Source organism: Biomphalaria glabrata, chromosome 1 (genome assembly GCF_947242115.1).
Source record: "Biomphalaria glabrata chromosome 1, xgBioGlab47.1, whole genome shotgun sequence".
NCBI classification, from domain to species: Eukaryota; Metazoa; Mollusca; class Gastropoda; family Planorbidae; genus Biomphalaria; species Biomphalaria glabrata.
Window position 1 is genome coordinate 75,634,217 of NC_074711.1, and position 18,745 is coordinate 75,652,961.

General features: G+C 33.5%; 1 protein-coding gene across 6 annotated transcripts; it reads right to left on the reverse strand.

Moving 5' to 3' along the window:
* Nucleotides 1–2,117: 2,117 nt before the first annotated feature.
* Nucleotides 2,118–15,319, reverse strand: LOC106072607 (sulfate transporter-like). Of its 6 annotated transcripts, none has more exons than XM_013232997.2 (3): nucleotides 14,895–15,319; nucleotides 13,530–13,859; nucleotides 2,118–8,873 (listed from the first exon to the last, which is right to left on the reverse strand). In XM_013232997.2, the coding sequence occupies exon 3, from the start codon at nucleotides 8,825–8,827 to the stop codon at nucleotides 6,656–6,658; it is 2,172 nt and encodes a 723-aa protein (XP_013088451.2). In that variant the 5' UTR covers nucleotides 8,828–8,873; nucleotides 13,530–13,859; nucleotides 14,895–15,319; the 3' UTR covers nucleotides 2,118–6,655. The 6 variants fall into 6 exon arrangements, with proteins under 6 accessions (XP_013088451.2, XP_055870793.1, XP_055870797.1 ...); XM_056014818.1 differs by having other exon boundaries at nucleotides 15,208–15,314; XM_056014822.1 differs by lacking the exon at nucleotides 14,895–15,319 and adding an exon at nucleotides 14,690–14,790.
* Between the last annotated feature and the right edge of the window lie 3,426 nt (nucleotides 15,320–18,745).

The following is an 18,745-nucleotide window of genomic DNA, read 5'->3' on the forward strand; positions in this document are numbered from 1 at the left end:
TCAAGTCACGTCTGTCCGGTCAAAATCTTTGACACGTTATTTCTCCCACTTACCAATTCTCGGATCAAGTGAAAACTTTGCACAATTATTTCATTGTCGCTGACAACACGTGCTTCAATCAAAAAAATTAACCAATTCTTAATCAATTAGTCGTACTAAATTAATTTAGTTTTATGTGAAAAATAGACTAAGTCGGCGACGTGCGACAACGACAATAATGTAGAGAATTAGGTCGTTGGTTAAAATTTTAGACTAACAAAGACTTTCTATTTTTATAAAAGTAATTGATTACATAACATAAACATATAGGCTTTCCATGATGGAGAATCGTGTTCAAAGTCAGACTCGAACAACTTTTTTTTTTCAAAGCTTATATAAACTCCCTCTGGATGGAATCTTGTCCACGTTATTTCTCCCTTTTCCCATTCTTGGATCAAGTTGAAACTCCACAATTTATTCATTATCTATGACAACACATGAATCAATGTAAAAAAAATTAACCAATTAGTTAATCAGTCGAAATTATTTTAAAAAATAGTTTTATGTAGAAAAGTGCTATGCTAAGGGAAGATACTTTATTTTAAACTATAGACTTTTTTAGACTGTAAAACTCAATTACCGGTAATTTAATTTTTTATTAAACGATTAAAATATGTGTTCACAAAAAATATAGAAAACAAGTACAAAGAAAGAAACAGCAGAGTATAACATGTCAATGTATCGAAACAGCAGAGTATAACATGTCTATGTATCGAAACAGCAGAGTATAACATGTCTATGTATCGAAACAGCAGAGTATAACATGTCTATGTATCGAAACAGCAGAGTATAACATGTCTATGTATCGAAACAGCAGAGTATAACATGTCTATGTATCGAAACAGCAGAGTATAACATGTCTATGTATCGAAACAGCAGAGTATAACATGTCAATGTATCGAAACAGCAGAGTATAACATGTCTATGTATCGAAACAGCAGAGTATAACATGTCAATGTATCGAAACAGCAGAGTATAACATGTCTATGTATCGAAACAGCAGAGTATAACATGTCAATGTATCGAAACAGCAGAGTATAACATGTCAATGTATCGAAACAGCAGAGACAATGTATCAAGGTATAGAGACGGGAGTCAGGCCACTTGTTCGGAAAAATATAGATAACAAAACAAAACACAATGAACAACCCGTGACAATAACCGCGCACTGTTTTATCTTATAAATTACTTCAAAGGAGAAGAAGATTATTACGTCCTACACGTTTCCCTGCGTCAATCTAGTCATGCATGTTAATCAGTGAATTAAACTTTGCCAAGTCGTTGGTTTTCGTGGCTGATTCAGGCAACCCATTCCATGCTCTTAAGGCATTAGGGAAGGAGCACTCTTTCGGACAGGTATTTGGAGATAAACATTCTGCAAGTCCAATGTACTAGGGATTTCATACTTAATATTATTTCTCCACCATTTCATCCACTCTTGGCATAGGGTAAGTACCTAAATAACTGAAGTATATCTGTTTAGAGTTAGGCTTTAATCGATGACCATTTGCTTTTGGTGCCGCTCATTGCTTGCGAAGAGGACCTGAGCTCTCCAAGGTGATGTTGATAACCTCAGTTTTGATCAATTTTGTATCTTGTTAAGGAGTGACGGTAAGATTTTGTAGCAATAGGTCTGCAATCAGTGGATACATTAGCAAACACTAATGGTGTGTCCCATTTTAACAACATTATGCAAGCAAACGTGAAATGGCTGAAGACCCTATTTGAGTGGAATATTACTTATATTAGGAAATGGAGTCTTTGTCAGTACAAATTTCATCTAATAACGTAAGATTGCATTGATTGTAAACTTTCCCTTTGTATTTTAGCAATGCTCGCATGTGTCCTCAAGTGATGCTGTGGACAGCTGAGAATACGCCATAGAAATTGTGTGCTTTGAACTTGCAATCGACCAAACATGTTCCCTTGGTACGGGTATGTTTCAAGAGATGTAGCTTTTAAGTTCAGGCTATTTATAGCTTTTAAGTTCAGGCTATTTATAGCGTTTAAGTTCAGGCTATTTATAGCTTTTAAGTTCAGGCTATTTATAGCTTTTAAGTTCAGGCTATTTATAGCTTTTAAGTTCAGGCTATTTACAGAGAGTTGTATTGTTTGAAACATTATCTACGCGATTTAATAATTGACCTAACTGTTGCAAAGATTGAATACAATGACTGGTTTTACTTCTAAGCAAAGCAGACGATGTCTAATCAAAATGGCTGACTGGTTGTGTGGTATGACGTCACGGTGATCTCATGTTTGAACCCATGCCTTCCCCTGTAGAAGAAACATCTGAACACGTACAGCCAACAACTGAAACGTAGATGTAGCTATAAATCCAGAAATGAAGTGAAACTAGAACAACAGAATGATTGTTTCATATCTTTTTTTGAAGTCCCATTTCTTTCATATAAGCAAATACATTCTTTGAACGAATCATAATTTGAATGTAAACAAAAAATACATATAGATAAAAAAATATATCTCTATTTAGATTGTAACTAGTCTACTTATAGAAAGTAAACTATGTATAAACATTTCACAAGCATATAGGGGATATAAGGGGATAATAACAAAATTGCCTTTTTTCAAAAAATAAAAAGTTGAAAATAATTTATAAATTGATTCAGTACAAATCGTTAGATAAAAAACAAATATTTGTTAGTTTCTACAGAACACAAAAAAGAATGTAAAAAAATAAGAAATCTCTTCAGTTGCTTTAATATATTGGCAGAGTCGGGTAGACGTCAAAGATAAAAAAAAAACAACAACGTATAATCATACATGTTAAAACTATTTTTTGCGCTAATTAATTCTTTTTAAAAGCATGGCGTTTGTTTCATTAGTTCAGTTCCACATGTAGCCTACATCATAAGATCCTTGATCCACTTCTTGTGAACTGAGCAGCACATCAAAGTGTTCTTTCGTGGTCAGGAATATTTGCAATTTAAGCAAGACTTTTCTAAACAAACACTGAGATCATCAATAGAACTAGTTCAAATTTCTTGGCACTGTCTCAAGCCAATACAAATCAGATAACAAATATTAGGTCCAGGAATTGCAACATTCAATATTTCTTAAGATCTGACATTTTCACTCAAATGTTCGTCGTTAAGATACAAAAATATTTATAGAAGCCTGTCAGAAGATGATAGCCCATCTATAAGCCTGTCAGCAGAGGCTAGCCCATCTAGAAGCCTGTCAGCAGAGGATAGGCCATCTAGAAGCCTGTCAGAAGAGGATAAGCCTGTCACCAGAGGGTAGCCCATCAATTCTAGGTACAGGAGAGTTGTTTTGGCCCAAGCCGTTCTCTCGTTTTTTGAGCCTGTATTTCTCTTGCTTCTATTGTCTCATACTTTCTAATTTCTCAATGTTAAAATAAATTGTGCAAATTCTTAGCTTTCAATGTCAAAGCGCGAGCTACTTGAATGGCGTTCTTGTCACTAATTGTGATCGCTGTTGCAGCTTTCTCTCCTGAGCTCAAATATGATACATCAAATTAGCTTTGAGTAGACAGCTAATTACACCAGGACATTCTAATCTATTATAATTGCTTTTTTTTTTTACATGTACAGCTCATGTGTAGAAATCAATGTTATAGGATGTACCTTGAAATAGGTTTCTAAACCATTCAGATTGAATAAAACAATCTTTTTTTTTTTTTTCTCAAAAAAAAAAAAGGGGGGGGGGGGAGGAATCAAAGTTAGCTGTCTAAACACTTTAAGAACCAGTGTCTTACATTTTGCCATGTAAAGTATAGAATCTGCACCTCCACGATAATATTACGTTTAATCCATCTATGGCCGAGATTAAATAAAAAAAAAAAACACTTTAAAATATACAAAAGTCATTAGAGAATCTAATCAGCAGTAAGTTAGAAGCTACGGTATTTCAACAAATATAAATGTGTTATACACCCAATGACTTCATTCTAGCAGTAAACAATTATGAATGCAGACATTGCTGCTGATAAATGTAAAAAGTACATAAAATGCACACAAATAATATACATGTGTATTACTTCACAAAATATTAAAATATACTAGAATTGAAATTTTTTAAAAATCTGGCAGATATAAGGACTCGGAAATTTAGTATCAATCATTAGAGCTAATAGCCTTATCAAATTATATAAAGTGATATACAGTGATTTCTTTAACAAAAAAATTATAAAAATGAGGCACGAAATAAAAGATAATCTCCAGACATGTGAATCACTTCATGTTTGTGCCTGTAGGAAAATGTTTCTCCTGGTCAAATATTGCACATGCAGTAACATTTTGCATTAGTTGATACAAGAAATAGAATAGTAGAATGTTGTGTTAGAAGAAAGTATCATTGGCACTACATAGAATGAAAGTTTTGTAGGCATGTTTCATAGGGAAGTCTTCATGAAGCTCAACTAACAGGAGACAATGGGAGAAAATGAAGCATTCATCTTTTCCACTCTATAAAAGTGTTATGTTAATTATTACATGAATGTGAAATACTGGGTGTGAAACACAGCAACAGAGTGAAATATTATGATGCAAGATTAGTGTGAAATACAGGTTGGTCAATTCAGGATAAATTACAGAAAAAAACTTTTAAAAAGGGCACATAAGCCTTTGGTGGGAGAGAGTGGTCATGTGGTTAACTTCTAGCTTGCAATTACAAACGTCTCAGGTTTGAGTTGTGGTATAGAACACAGGATTTTTCCTCAAAAAGGAGACATGGATTTTCCCTGAGTTACTTAAATTTTAATGGTCAACTGATGGCACATGGGTAAAGTAAATAAGGGTCATTGTTGTGCCAAACTATTACCTTATTAAAGTTTTTTTGGGGCACAGATGAGCATGACATCATCTGCAATGAACCAATGGTTTGTGCTATACCAGTACATGAGTACAATCATTTAAGTAAACATAACTATCAAATTTTATCTTTGTCCTTTGTTAAGAAATATCTTTTACGTATCAACATCTACAATATTTAAGTAAACATAACTATCAAATTTTATCTTTGTCCTTTGTTAAGAAATATCTTTTACGTATCAACATCTACAATATCATAAATCAAAAGGGTATAAAGGAAAGTGGACCTTTAAAATTATTTGATACATTTTTGGCAAAATTGATAGGTACTTTGTTATTCTATAACTTTTCCTAAATTATTTGCAAAATCTGATTCCTACATACTGAGGTACATGTCTGGCAAGTGTCCTGCAGGAAGTTCTATCTGCAGAGACATTTGACTTGCATGGGGAATATGAGCCACTACAATGAACAGCCAAGGGTTTTTACCAGAGCCTTATGGGAGGCCTAGTCATCCCTGCCATTCCATCAATCAAGAGTTCATCCTAGGTTCCTACATAATTTTAGCATATTATTTTAAGATGAAAGTAATGAAAGATTGCAGGAAGAACATGGACCAAATTGAAGGGTATTGCCAAGTGCAATGGCAAAGTACTGTTGCAGCCATATACATTAAAAGGAGTAAAAAGGATTAAGTTAAGTTTAGTGCCGTGTAAGTCAGTAAATAAAATATTTTATTCATCAACAAATCCACATTGCATGGTAGTCAAAACAGCAAATTTCTTTTTTATCTTTTTTTTTTTTTTAAATGAGTCTTTAAAAAGTCTCAAGTGTAGATTAGCAAATTACCAGGTAATATGATGTTAATTTTTATTGAAAGTTAAAAATTGATGACAAAGTCTTCTTTCTTCTTTTTTAATTTTTTTTACATTCTCAGAGAAATATTAGCCATTGATATGCTTTTCAATTCTAAAATATTTACTCTATTTCTCTTTCAATAGCAATACTTTTCTCTCAATATAAATGGATATTTTAAACTCTGTAGATTCTCATCCTTATCTATATTGTTGCCTTGGGTCATCAAACAACTTTACATTTAATATTCATAAAGATTTGAGCATGATTCAGTCTTCCTTTGTTGATTAATAACATTCATCAAAATTTAAAAAAAAAGATTGATGGTTTAAAGTGAAATCTAATATTAAAACTACTAGTTGATAAAATATATGTGTTGGATCATAGAGGAAAAAAAAATGACTAGGGCTACTAAAGATGCCAAATTATTTCACCTCAATACAAAACCTCAACAAAATGGTTTCAATGATCATTAATACTTTTAAAGCTCTGTCCTTTATATGCATTACCTTAATGTTTTGGTTTTTAAAAACAATTTCTAAACTGTTAAGACAATGTGATAACATTTGTAAAATACACTTTTATCAAATTAATATATTAATATAATGTACACAAATTAATATATGAATATAATGTACACAGCCATTTGAAATGTTGACATTGTTTACTTTAAACATTAATGTAAGAGTTGGGATTTTATAAGTCTTTAAAAAAATATCTGGGACTTTGAATAGTTTTACAATAAATACCCGGTACCATAAAAAAATATTTTAACTGAAAACATTTCTTCCATGTTACATTCACAAAATAAAGTCTGTATAACAGACATATTTAATTTTAAACATTGTAAACAAGGTAATGATCGTTGCTGCAGATTTTGATTTCTTAAGATCCGACATTTTCATTAAAACGGAATGGTTTGTCTTTATGACAGAAAAAAATAATTAATTACAATTATTGTAACTAATTTATAGAACACTGTCACCAGAGGATAGCACATCAGTTCTTGAGTTCAGCTGTGTTATTGTAGATGCTAAAGCAGCATCTACTGAAAGATAAAGCCTATCACTATTCTTATCAAGAAATCCAGTCGACTTTAACATAGGCAAAATGCTCTCAGGTACATCAGTGATAAGCACTTCAACTCCAACCAAAGACAATTCTGTGATAACAAACTGTAGCGCTTGAACACCCATAAGGTCTATAAAGGAAACTTCAGCAGTGTGTAATATCAAGACTTTCAAACAAGCTAAAGGATTTTTTTCTAACAAGTGTTCAGTGTTAGCTACATCTAATGCAATCGCTTGGTCAAGCTTCCCAGAGTCATTATTTTTAACAATATATGTCTGTGATTGTTTTTTCATTTTGATAGGATTAATGCCAGTTTTGCTGAATATTTTGGAAGTGAAGATGTCTGCATTGACAAAATAGAGAGGGGTCTTAATTTTAAAGATTCTAACATCTTTCAATGGAGCAATGTCTGAATATCTATTCACAGATCGCAGCTCAACATTTCCAGCACTTGCATGGATTTGACCAGTTTCAATAATTGGTGTCAACATGCCTCGCAGAGCCACAAGGAAGAGAGAGAAAAGAATGCCAGCAAGAAGACCAAAGTCTGCATTGAGTATTATTGTAGCAACACAAGCACAGACCCACACAGCACAATCATACCTTGATTTCCTCCATTCCTTTGGAATCTCCAAAATTTTCTGGAACATTGAGAGCAAATTCACTAAAATGATAGAAGATAAAATGCACATTGGAAGATGGTAGAAGAAGGGTGCCAGTACCATGATCACCAGCAAGACAAGGCCAGCTGCAAACAAAGATGCTACCTGCGTCCTGCCACCTGCCCCATCTTGAACAACAGACCGTGAAACAGATGCTCCACAGATGTACCCAGAAAATATTCCACATACAACAGCACAAGCTCCTGAGGCAAACATCTCTTGATTGGCATTTATGACGTAATTGTGTTTCAGGCCCATAGTTTTTGCCATAGCTAAAGTCTGAGCATATGCAATAATTATAATGACTAAGCCATCACCAATATAATCTGTAGCTAGTTCTAGATCTGGTATTTTGGGTGGAGGAAGTCCAATAGGTATTTCTTTGACAACATCCACTTTAAAATCTTTATGGAAATTAACAAACTTGGCAATTAAAGTGCCAATTATTATAACCAACAATTCAATAGGTATTGGAACTCTCAACCTATGCCGGAATCTCTCATTTACACAGGTTTTAACCAAGTAAAGGATGGCAATACTAATAACTGATGTAAGCAGAGTAGCAATATTAGTGTTAGGCACATTTCTCAGCACACCAATCCAAGTGTAGACAATTGACATTATACCTGTGTGTCTCGGAATCTTAATACCAAGTATACCTTTAAGCTGGCTTGTAGCCACATGAAATGATATCCCAACTGTGAAGCCAGTAATAAGAGAGTTTGACATAAGATTGGTAATACGACTTAAGCCAATCATGGACATGAATATAAGCAAGAGACCAGCAATCAAAGTGACTCCGCTAGCAACTTCAATTCTTCTTAAATCTTTTTCTGACATTGATGATCGTTCTGTTATATTCTCAGGCATCAATGACATATTTTGGTTTGAGAATTCAGAGGTATTTGTAAAGTTGAACAAAAAGCTGGGTCTTGCAGCTGTGTCTAAAGAATTCAATATTTTTCCTTCATTAACTTTGTTATCATATTTGTCTAGGACACCTGCAATCATCAGACTTAGAACAGCAACACAACCCCAAGAGAGCTGTCTTCCTGTTCCGAACCAAAAATAAGTTAAAGATGCAAAGAAAGATATATACAGTCCAACGATGGGGGGTAATGTTGAGAGTGCCGCAAAAGCCATTCCCTGTGGGATCATCATAATTCCTGCTGTGAAACCAGCTATGACATCATTGGGCAGATCCTCTTTCAGCTTGTACTTTCTCAAGGTGGTGATAAAGGGGAAGAAGCTTAACAAAGACTCTTTGATATTAAACCTGGCAATGCGCTTGTTGATTGATGCTTGTAACTGTTTGAGTACTGGCTGTGCCTGAGTTTTAACTCTATACTTGCTCTCAAACTCCGACAGCCTTGAATAATGTAATAAGTTGCTAGTTTCAGTCACCATCTTGTGTTTTGTTATCACTATTTCTCTTCTACACAGTATCTTCTCTCTGGGGGATATAAATATAAGTAAAACAGGGTTAATAACATCAGTGACAACAAGTCAAACCAATTAAATAGATCTATGTATTTCACATACTATAATATCCTATTAGTATCAATATTAAATTGATTCAATCCTTTATTTATAATTGCAGAATTTAAGACACTTTTCCTTCATTTGAGTTATGTTTAGAAAACTTCTAAAACATCATTTATTTTTTTCTAATTCATCTAAATGAAAATATATGTTAGTCTTTAAGCATGAGCCTGGTGGCCAGGTGGGAAAGAACCAATTTTGCAAACTAAATGGTAGGGTCTAAAAATGTATTTTGTGAAAGGAAGAAATTTTTTAAAACTTAAGAGCTTTAAAATATTCCTTAGTCCATCCTATTTTAAAAAGGTTCCTGACATGTGTGAAGAAAATTGATTTGTTTCTACTAACAAAAAAAATAAAAGTTAAAAAAAAACTTGTACAGTACTTCTTTGCTATTCAAAACAAATTTTTTTCTTTCTTAGTGTTTCTCACATGCCACTGAGTGGCCCTTAACATTGATAATCACAATTCGACATACATATTTTGTTTTGATATAGATTTGAAGTAGGTGCTAAAAAGTCATACTACTATTATTATTCTACTGAAGTGTTTGATTTCATATGATGATTGGTTAGATAAGAAAACAAGTAGACAAGAGAAGCAAAAATAATAATGATGTGAATAATTTCAAAAAAACATATAGATATAATTCTCAAATTCATATCATAAATATGGGTGCAGATTTAAAAACATACCACAAATATTAATTAGATTGAACAATTTATTTATAACATATGACCTGTTAGTGTAACAATAGATAATGTGCATGGAGGTCAACGCCTTTGACAACTGTGTTAATTTATTCATTCAAAACGTAATAAGATATATTTTTAATAACAGGCTGTATTAATCTAGGCCATGTTCTAACTAAACCATTAAGATAAAATGATAAAAGCAAATGATAGCAAAAGAAAGAAAATGAAAAAGATTATTGTGACAGTTGCAAAAAGTTCTTAAAAAAGATTTAAGCTTAAATATTTAGGTTTCTTTTAGCATCTATTAGAAGTGACACATTTAATTTTCTTTTAAAATCTATTAGTAGTGAGACATTAAGGTATCTTTTAACATCTATTAGTAGACATTTAGGTTTCTTTTAACATCTTATCTTATAAAATACAGACGTTACTTCAAAGAAGATAATTAAATCCTATGCATGATCCTAGGTCAATCTAGTTAAGCATGTTAATCAATGATATCAATTAGTAGTGATACATTTAGGTTCTTTGAAGTACAATAATTACATTTTATACAAACTTATCTTATCTTATCTTATATGATAAGATGTTACTTCAAAAAGAAGATTATTACGTCCTACGTGTAATGCCTTTATCTTTGTGTCTTTCTGAGTATTTTATTAAATTTTGTTTTTGTATTTGAAGATTATGGTTCAGTGTTTTATGTTTAATTGCTACTTTACTATTAAATCTTCTATCCTGAAGGCTTTCTAAATTTAATGAGTTTACTAAAGGTGTTACTCTAGTCAAATGTGAATATTCGTTTGTTATGAATCTCACTGCTCTATTTTGTGTCTGTTCCAGTTTCTTAATGTTTTCTTGAGTTGAGGGGTCCCGTAACAGAGGCTGTATATTCTTTTATTGGCCTAACCAAGGTTTAAATAACATTTTAGTTTTATGTTTTTATTTGATTTATACTAATTCCTTATAATAAACCCTAATGCTTTGTTTGATTTTTTGATAGTTTCATCAATATGGGGATTCCATGACAGTTTTTCATTTATTATAACACCTAGGTATTTTGCATTTTTAGTCTGTGTTACTGGTTTACCATGAATAAGATAAGTGGAATAAATTTGTTATAGTTTTTTTGTTACTCTTAATAACTGATATTTTTCTAGGTGGAAAGATGTGCTCCAATTTGATTCCCATTTCTGTAATTCATCTAATTCTCTTTGTAAAATTTCTGTATCTTGTGTTGTTTTTATTGTTCTATATATTATGCAACCATCTGCAAATAATCTGACTTTTGTTCCTGAACTTATGCAATTTGGTAAATCATTTATGTAAATTAAATATAGTAGTGGACCTAAGACTGTTCCTTGAGGTACACATGAGTTTACTGTTATCGGTGTTGATTTAGAGCCATTTATTATTACTGTTTGTTCTCTCCCTATCAGAAAATCTTTAATCTACTAATGCATTGGACCATCAAAGCCAAAATATTTTAATTTTTTAAGCAAACTATGGTGGTGAACTTTATTGAAAGCCTTGAAAAAGTCTAGTAAGATAGCATCAATTTGCTCACCATCATCTAAACCTTTTGAATAATCATCAATTAGTCCTATTAGTTGTGTTTCACATGATCTATTTTTCCTAAAGCCATGTTGGTATGGAGTAAGGACATTATGTTTGTCTAAGTGGTTTATGATGTTGCTACATATTATATGTTCTAGGATTTTACATGTGATGCTGGTAAGTGATACTGGTCTGTAGTTTCCTGGGTCAGATTTTTCTCCTTTTTTAAATAGGGGGGTGACATTAGCTTCTTTCCAGTCCCTTGGTACTCTGCCCTGGTTAAGAGATGCCTGAAAAAGTATTTTGAACACTCGTGCTAGCTCATTGCTTAGTTCTTTGAGTAATCTAGCTGGAATACTATCAGGTCCAGATGCTTTAGGTTTGATGTTGGCTAATAGTTTTTGGATTCCCTTTTCATGTACTTCTATATCTCCTATGTTGTCTACTTGGGTTCAAATTAAGTAATATGTCTTTGTCTCCTGGGGTTGAGAATGCTGATGCAAAGTATTTTGTTAGCTTTAGTTTCAATATCATTATGTGTTAAGTTATCTTCTCCTTTTAATGGCGCTATTCCTGTTGTTTCCATTTTCTTAGACTTAATGTATGTTTTTGTTGTTATCTTTAGATATTACATTGTTTATGTATTCACTCTGCAGCTGTCTGCTTACTTTTTGGGTTAGGTGTTTATTTTTTATATACTTTTTATAAACTCTTTCTGCCTTAGTTTCTTTAAATTTTCTATATAGGTTTTTCTTCTGTTTACAAAGTTTCTTTAATCTATTATTATACTAGCATTTTTTTTTTTGATGTGTATTTAGTTGGTATATGATTTTCTATAATGTTTTTAAGATAGTTATTGATGAAATTCCATAGGTTGGTTGGTTAATGTCTTTTTTTTTTATGTTTGTTGAAAGTTTAACGCAACTTGGTGTAGTTGTGTTAGGTTGCATTTATTCCAGAGTACGATTTTTCTTTTGGGTTTTGTATTGGCTACTGCTTTTATCTGACTGTGTATTTTAATGATATCATGGTCTGATAGACCAGGGATAATATAATCTACTACTAATCCAGGTCTGTTGGTTAAGAAGAGATCTAGTGTGTTGTTTAATCTGGTTGGTTTTTTAATGATTTGATCTAAACTTAGATTGTGTAAAGTTTCTATGAAATGCTCATTTATGTCCTTAAGGTTTTGGTGTTTATCTATGGTTAGTGTTTTCCAATTTATATCGGTAGGTTGAAATCATCCATAATCCAAAAAACTGCATTTTTATTTTTTTTATATAAGTTTAGTTAACTGATTACATAGTTCTTGCATGTACTCTAAACTAGAATTTGGTGGTCTGTAAATACTGCCTATTATTAGGGATGTTAAGATGGTGTTGATTTTACAAAATGTTGATCCTATATTTTTTTAGTTAGGTAAGGTAATTTCTTCTGCTATAAGAGTGTTTTTTTTTATTGCTAAAAGAGCTCCTCAAAGATTATCTGCCCTATTTTTTCTAAAAATTTCATAATCACTATCTATTGAAAATTTCTGCATTATAAATTTCAGGATGTAGCCAAGTTTCTGTTCCTACAATTATGTCTGGTTTCTCATGTTCTAATAAAATTTCTAAGTCTACTGTTTTGTTCCTAATGCTTTGAAAATTTATTACTAAGGTTTTAAGGTATTTTGGTATTACTTATTTAGTAGGTTATTTAATGATGGTGTTTTATTAGATTTAGCAGATTTAACAGTTGTGGATCTGGCTAATGGTTGGTGAGTTTGGTTTGGGATGGTGTTTAGGATGTTGTATGGGTTAAAAGTGTCTGCATCAAAGGAGTCAAACAGTCCTGATGTAAACTGAGGTAACCCACATGGTACACAGTGCCACGATGCGCCTTCAAATGTAATGCTAGAAGCCATACATTAAAATACAAGGTCAAGTTTTTTTGTTATTTTTAATTGCTTTTAAATAGCCCATCTTGCATGTTATAGCATGCTCAGTGTGCTATGGTTCAATCTCTTTTGTCGATTTTTGGGGAAGACAGTAACTAGGAGAAGGTTTCCATAATGCTTTTGAGTGCTCAGCTAACACAACACAGCTTGAAAAAGAATTTCACCTAGAAATAAAACACTTTAAATTTTAAAGTATTGATGAAATTACATTGAAATTGAAGCTTCTTATGTACAATTTGCCTGCTATAGACATATATCTCTATACAGCTGAATGAGTCAACATTGCCTAGTAATGAAGCATTATTATAGGCATATATGTTTGTTTTATTAAGGAAAAAAGAAATCTCTTGATATGTAGTTGCCAAAGCAAATAACTTGCCTTTGTAATCCTCCTTGCGAATGGGAGGTGAGAGCCGCATCTTCAGCGAACAACAGTTTTTGTTTTAACTTTAAGTTGAGCCAGGTTAAAAAAGGCTTCCATTGAATCTACTGTGGATATGTACTTCATCTTCCAGGGATTACAACCGAACAGAAGATGCCAAATAGCATTGGGGCCAAAACAATATATCCTTGTTTCTGAAGGAACTCTAGCTCATCCGGCTGTTTTCCAAATGTAAGCTTGTCAATGGCAGCTCTCAATTCCTTTACAGAGGCATCTCTTAACCAGGGCAGAGCACCAAGGGTCTGGAAAGAAGCTAACGTCACACACCTATTTAAAAAAGGAGAAAAATCTGACCGAGGTAACTACAGACCAGTATCACTAACCAGCATCACATTCTAGAACACATAATATGTAGCAACATCATAAACCACTTAGACAAACATAATGCCCTTATTCCATACCAACATGGCTTTAGGAAATATAGAATAAATATGTGAAACACAACTAATAGGACTAATCAAGGATTTTTCAAAAGGTTAAGATAATAGTGAGCAAATAGATACTATCTTATTAGATGTTTCCAAGGCTTTTGACATTACTTCATGCATTTAGTCATGCATATTAACCAATGGGAGGCGCGGTGGCTGAGCGGTAAAGCGCTTGGCTTCTGAACCAGGAGTCCCGGGTTCGAATCCTGGTGAAAACTGGGATTTTTATTTCTGGATGCTTGGGCGCCTCTGAGTCCTCATGGGTACCTGACATTAGTTGGGGAAAAGTAAAGGCGGTTGGTCGTTGTGCTGGCCAGATGACACCCTCGTTAACCGTAGGCCACAGAATCAGATGACCTTTACAACATCTGCCCTATAGACCACAAGGTCTGAAAGGGGAACTTTACTTTTTTTTATTAACCAATGACCTAAATTCTGCTAATCCCTGGAAGATGAAGTACATATCCACAGTAGATTCAATTCAATGGAAGCTATTTTAGCCTGGCTCGACTTAAAGTCAAAACAAAAACTTTTGTTCATTGAAAATGTGTCTAATTGCTCACTATATTGTGACTATATATATATATATATATATATATATATATATATATATATATATATATATATATATATATATATATATATATATATATAAATATAATAAATTACCTTATGTCCTTATATTCACTTATAGATCTAGTTATAACTTTAGACTAGATGAGAGAGATCTAGATATCTACATATTATTAATTAAAATAGCTGATAATCTACTATCTAGATTTAGATCTATAAATTTATATAGTAATAGTATTATAGTAATATATTTCTAGATTAATCTAGATCTAGATATCTAGTATAGACTAGCTACACTTACAACTACAGTATCCGTGAGTATCGTGTTTATAGTCTATGGTAGATTAAGACTAAGATCAAGACACCAAGTCAGGCAAGTCTTAGAGTAGTTAGAGTAGTCTACTGCTAGTACTAAGTAGTACTAGATCTAGACCAGTCAAGTCCAAGTCGGCAAGATCTAGAAGTAGTAGAAGTACTAGAAGATATTCTAAACTATTAAACTCTAAGTCTAAACTAAACTAGACCTAGGCCGATCTAGGCTCTTATTAACTCTTAAATATCTAGGACTAGATCTAGATCTACTTAAATCTACTACTAGATTCTATAGATCATACTAGTCATAGGGACATAGGCTATGACATAGGTCTATCTGGTCACAATCTAGTGTTGACAGTAGTCATCAACTCAGGCTACTGATCTAGACTGGTGCATATCATTAATAGTCAATTTTTTTAAGCTGTGTGGTCAAAGGTTAAAAAATGAATACAAGCTTATTCCCCTTATGCTACTAGTCATAGACTAGTCTAGTGACTCTAGTCTAGTTCAGGGGTGGGCAATATTTTTTTATCGTGGGCCGCATTGACAAAAAATTCAGAATGTGTGTGTGTGTGGGGGGGGGGGGCGCATATTATTGACATATATGTATATAATATAGGCCTATGTCCTTGCAAGTTAAAAAAAAATATCCTAGCTGACTGTGTATAATGTCTATTATTTCACATTTAGCCTATTCTGAATCATACATTTACAGATCACTTTTTACACCCCAAATATAGGAATAACAACAAGAGTTAGCAATTTCTGAATGTAATACTACGGATATTTCTTTCTATTCTCTTATTGTCACATTTCATCACTCTTGCACAATCATAATGTTCCGGAAGTAAGGAACTAGCTTAATAGCTGTCAAATTATAGCCAGTCAGCATCGACCTGTAGTTACTGTTGACAGATGTCTGTCGACCAAAATAATGTAAAGATTTAGCAGCAAAGTTGTTTTTTTTTTTTTTTTTTTTTTTTTTTTAGTATATTGGAAATACAGCTTCTGGTTTCATAAAACTCCCGCGTACGAACTGACTGGAACTTATTTTTCAGGTCATAATTTGCTTGGAGTTATGGTCTACTAAATTTTGAGCTCAGGGTATTGAAAACTGGTTCTTTATGTCTTAAAATTTGCTTTTAAATTCCACAATCAAAGAGTCCAAATAAGTCTGGTACTTTTAACCATTCACTAGAAATGGTTTCACCTTTCAGCAAAGGAAAATGACAAAATCTGTTTTCACTTTCTGTCCTGGAGAATCGGGATAACTTTGTTTGAAAAGATTTAACATGCACATACATTTCATTTTTCGATGAAAAACATGAAGTCTGTCTTCCACACTTTATTAGAAATATTAGTGAAAAAAAAGTTCACAGTCAATGTCCTTCAAGGAACCAGACAATTTCTTCCTTGAGATTCCATATTCTTCTCAATACCTTGTCCATGCTAAGCCACCAGATACTAATGTGGTACCGAACTTCAAAATATTTTGTTTCCACATCAAGTACTTCTCGGTACTGCATGTGGCTAAGACCCTTTACTATGATGTGTGATAACCGAAATTCATAGGTCAATACGATTAATATTCAATGCAGCTTTGTGCAAACATTCAAGTTCAGAGTTTATGGTTAGGATATTGTTCTTTCATTAAAAAAAAAAACAATTTTTCTCAGTCAAAGGGTTGGGGTAGGCCATTGCTTTACTGCCTCAACTTTATCGGGATCAGTGCTAACTCCGTCCCCTGACACGATGTGCCCAAGATATTTAACAATCCTTCTAAACAAAGAGCACTTATTTGTGTTGAGTTTCATCCCAGCGCTTCTTATCCTTTGAAACACCTCCTTCAGATTTACAAGATGTTCTTCAAACGTCTTACCTAAGACAATAATGTCATCCAGATAGACAAGGCAGATGTTCCAGTTAAGTCCATGTAAGACACCCTCCATCAATTGCTCAAAGGTGGCCGGAGCATTGCAGAGCCCAAAATGCATTACAACTTTACAAGTAAATTGCCAGAGACCGTTGCCTGCAGAGAACGCCGTTTTCTCTCTATCTTCGGGATGCATTCCAACTTGCCAATAACCAATTTTTTAGATCAAGAGTAGAGAATATCTATGCTCCTGTAAGCGTTTCAAATGTGTCGTCAATCCTTATGGATGACCTCGTTCAACGATCTATAGTCTACACAAAATCGCATTGAACCGTCTTTTTTTTCCACTAAGACTATTGGTGAACACCAAGGACTATTTGAGGGCTCAATGACTCCCTGTTGTCTCATGCATTCTATCATGTCCATGGCTTCTTGTTGTTTTGTCAGTGGAAGACGACGTGGTGGATGTCGAATTGGTCTAGTGTTTCCTGTGTCAATACGATGTTGAACCATATTCGTCCGCCCGCATTCTGTCTCATCAGTCGGGAAAATATCACCAAACTCACAAATCAGTTTTTCGGCATTGGCATATTGCTCATCTGATAAATTCGTCTTAATCTCCCCTCCCCCTCAACCAGTGCCGTTCTCGTCTTAGTATGTCCCTTCTCTAATTTTCCCCAAATTATTAATTCAGATTGTGCTTCTTCCTCCATCAGGTCCTCCCGCAAGCGTGCTTGTGAGGTTTCCTTATTTCCAATTGTCTTCAGACCTCGATCACGGAGCTCCCGCTTCAGTTCCTTCACAAGGAGTTGGCATTCACCATCATGTCTCTATTTCCTGTTCCTATTCTCAACGCTCCTGTGAACAGTGTGCTAGTGCGCACCATGTATATCAGCGCGGGGAAAGAGTTACAACAATATATATATATATATATATATATATATATATATATATATATATATATATATATATATATAGCCGGCAATGGACCTAAGTACAAATATATATTATACAAGATACAAGACATCCCAAATATTGATATTTATCCGGGGAGAAGTTTTAGCTCATGGAAGAGTTACTCAGTGTTGTGTAACTCAGAAACACGAGAATATAACTTATCTTATCTATCTTATATAATACATACGTTACTTCAAAAAAGAAGATGATTACGTCCTACGCGTCATGCATTCAGTCATGCATATTAACCTATGACTTAAACTCTGCCAAGTCAATGGTTTTCCTGGCTAGCTCAGGCAACCCATTCCATGCTCTAATAGCACTAGGGAAGAAGGAGTATTTGTACAAATTTGTCCTAGCATATGGGATGAGGAATGTGCCTTTATCTTTGTGTCTTTCTGAGTATTTTATTAAATTTTGTTTTTGTATTTCAAGATTATGTTTCAGTGTTTTATGTATAATTGCTAATTTACTTTTGCGTATTCTGTATTAAAAGAGTTGGATTGGCATGCAACAAGATGACAAGTGTAACAACTCATTAGCGCCTGTGCTTTGACTGGGAAAAACATAGAGCTAGGTTTGTTGAAGTTGATGAATGATAAAATAAAAAGAGCAATATTCTGACCTTTCACATGCCTACCTCTTTACTGTGTCATTTATCACGAAAGTTTGTGCAAAGCTGCATTGAATATCAAGTATGTTATTGATCCAATTGTAACAGTGATCAACGTTAGCAGGGCTAGAATCTTAAAAAACAATATGGGACAGGATCCGACTCTATAACCAGTAGCCTATAGTATAACGAACGTTCAATATATAAATATATAGGCCCATGGGCGTAGCCAGGATTTTTTTCGGGGGGTGGGTGGGTTTGGGGGGGATCCCCCCCCCCCCGCGAAAGAAATATATTTATATGTATGTATGTGTGTAGCCTATATAATATTTATTACATTCTGACCCATCACTCTTTCGGAAGACGCTTATTGTGCCCTAGAATAGGCTCTTCC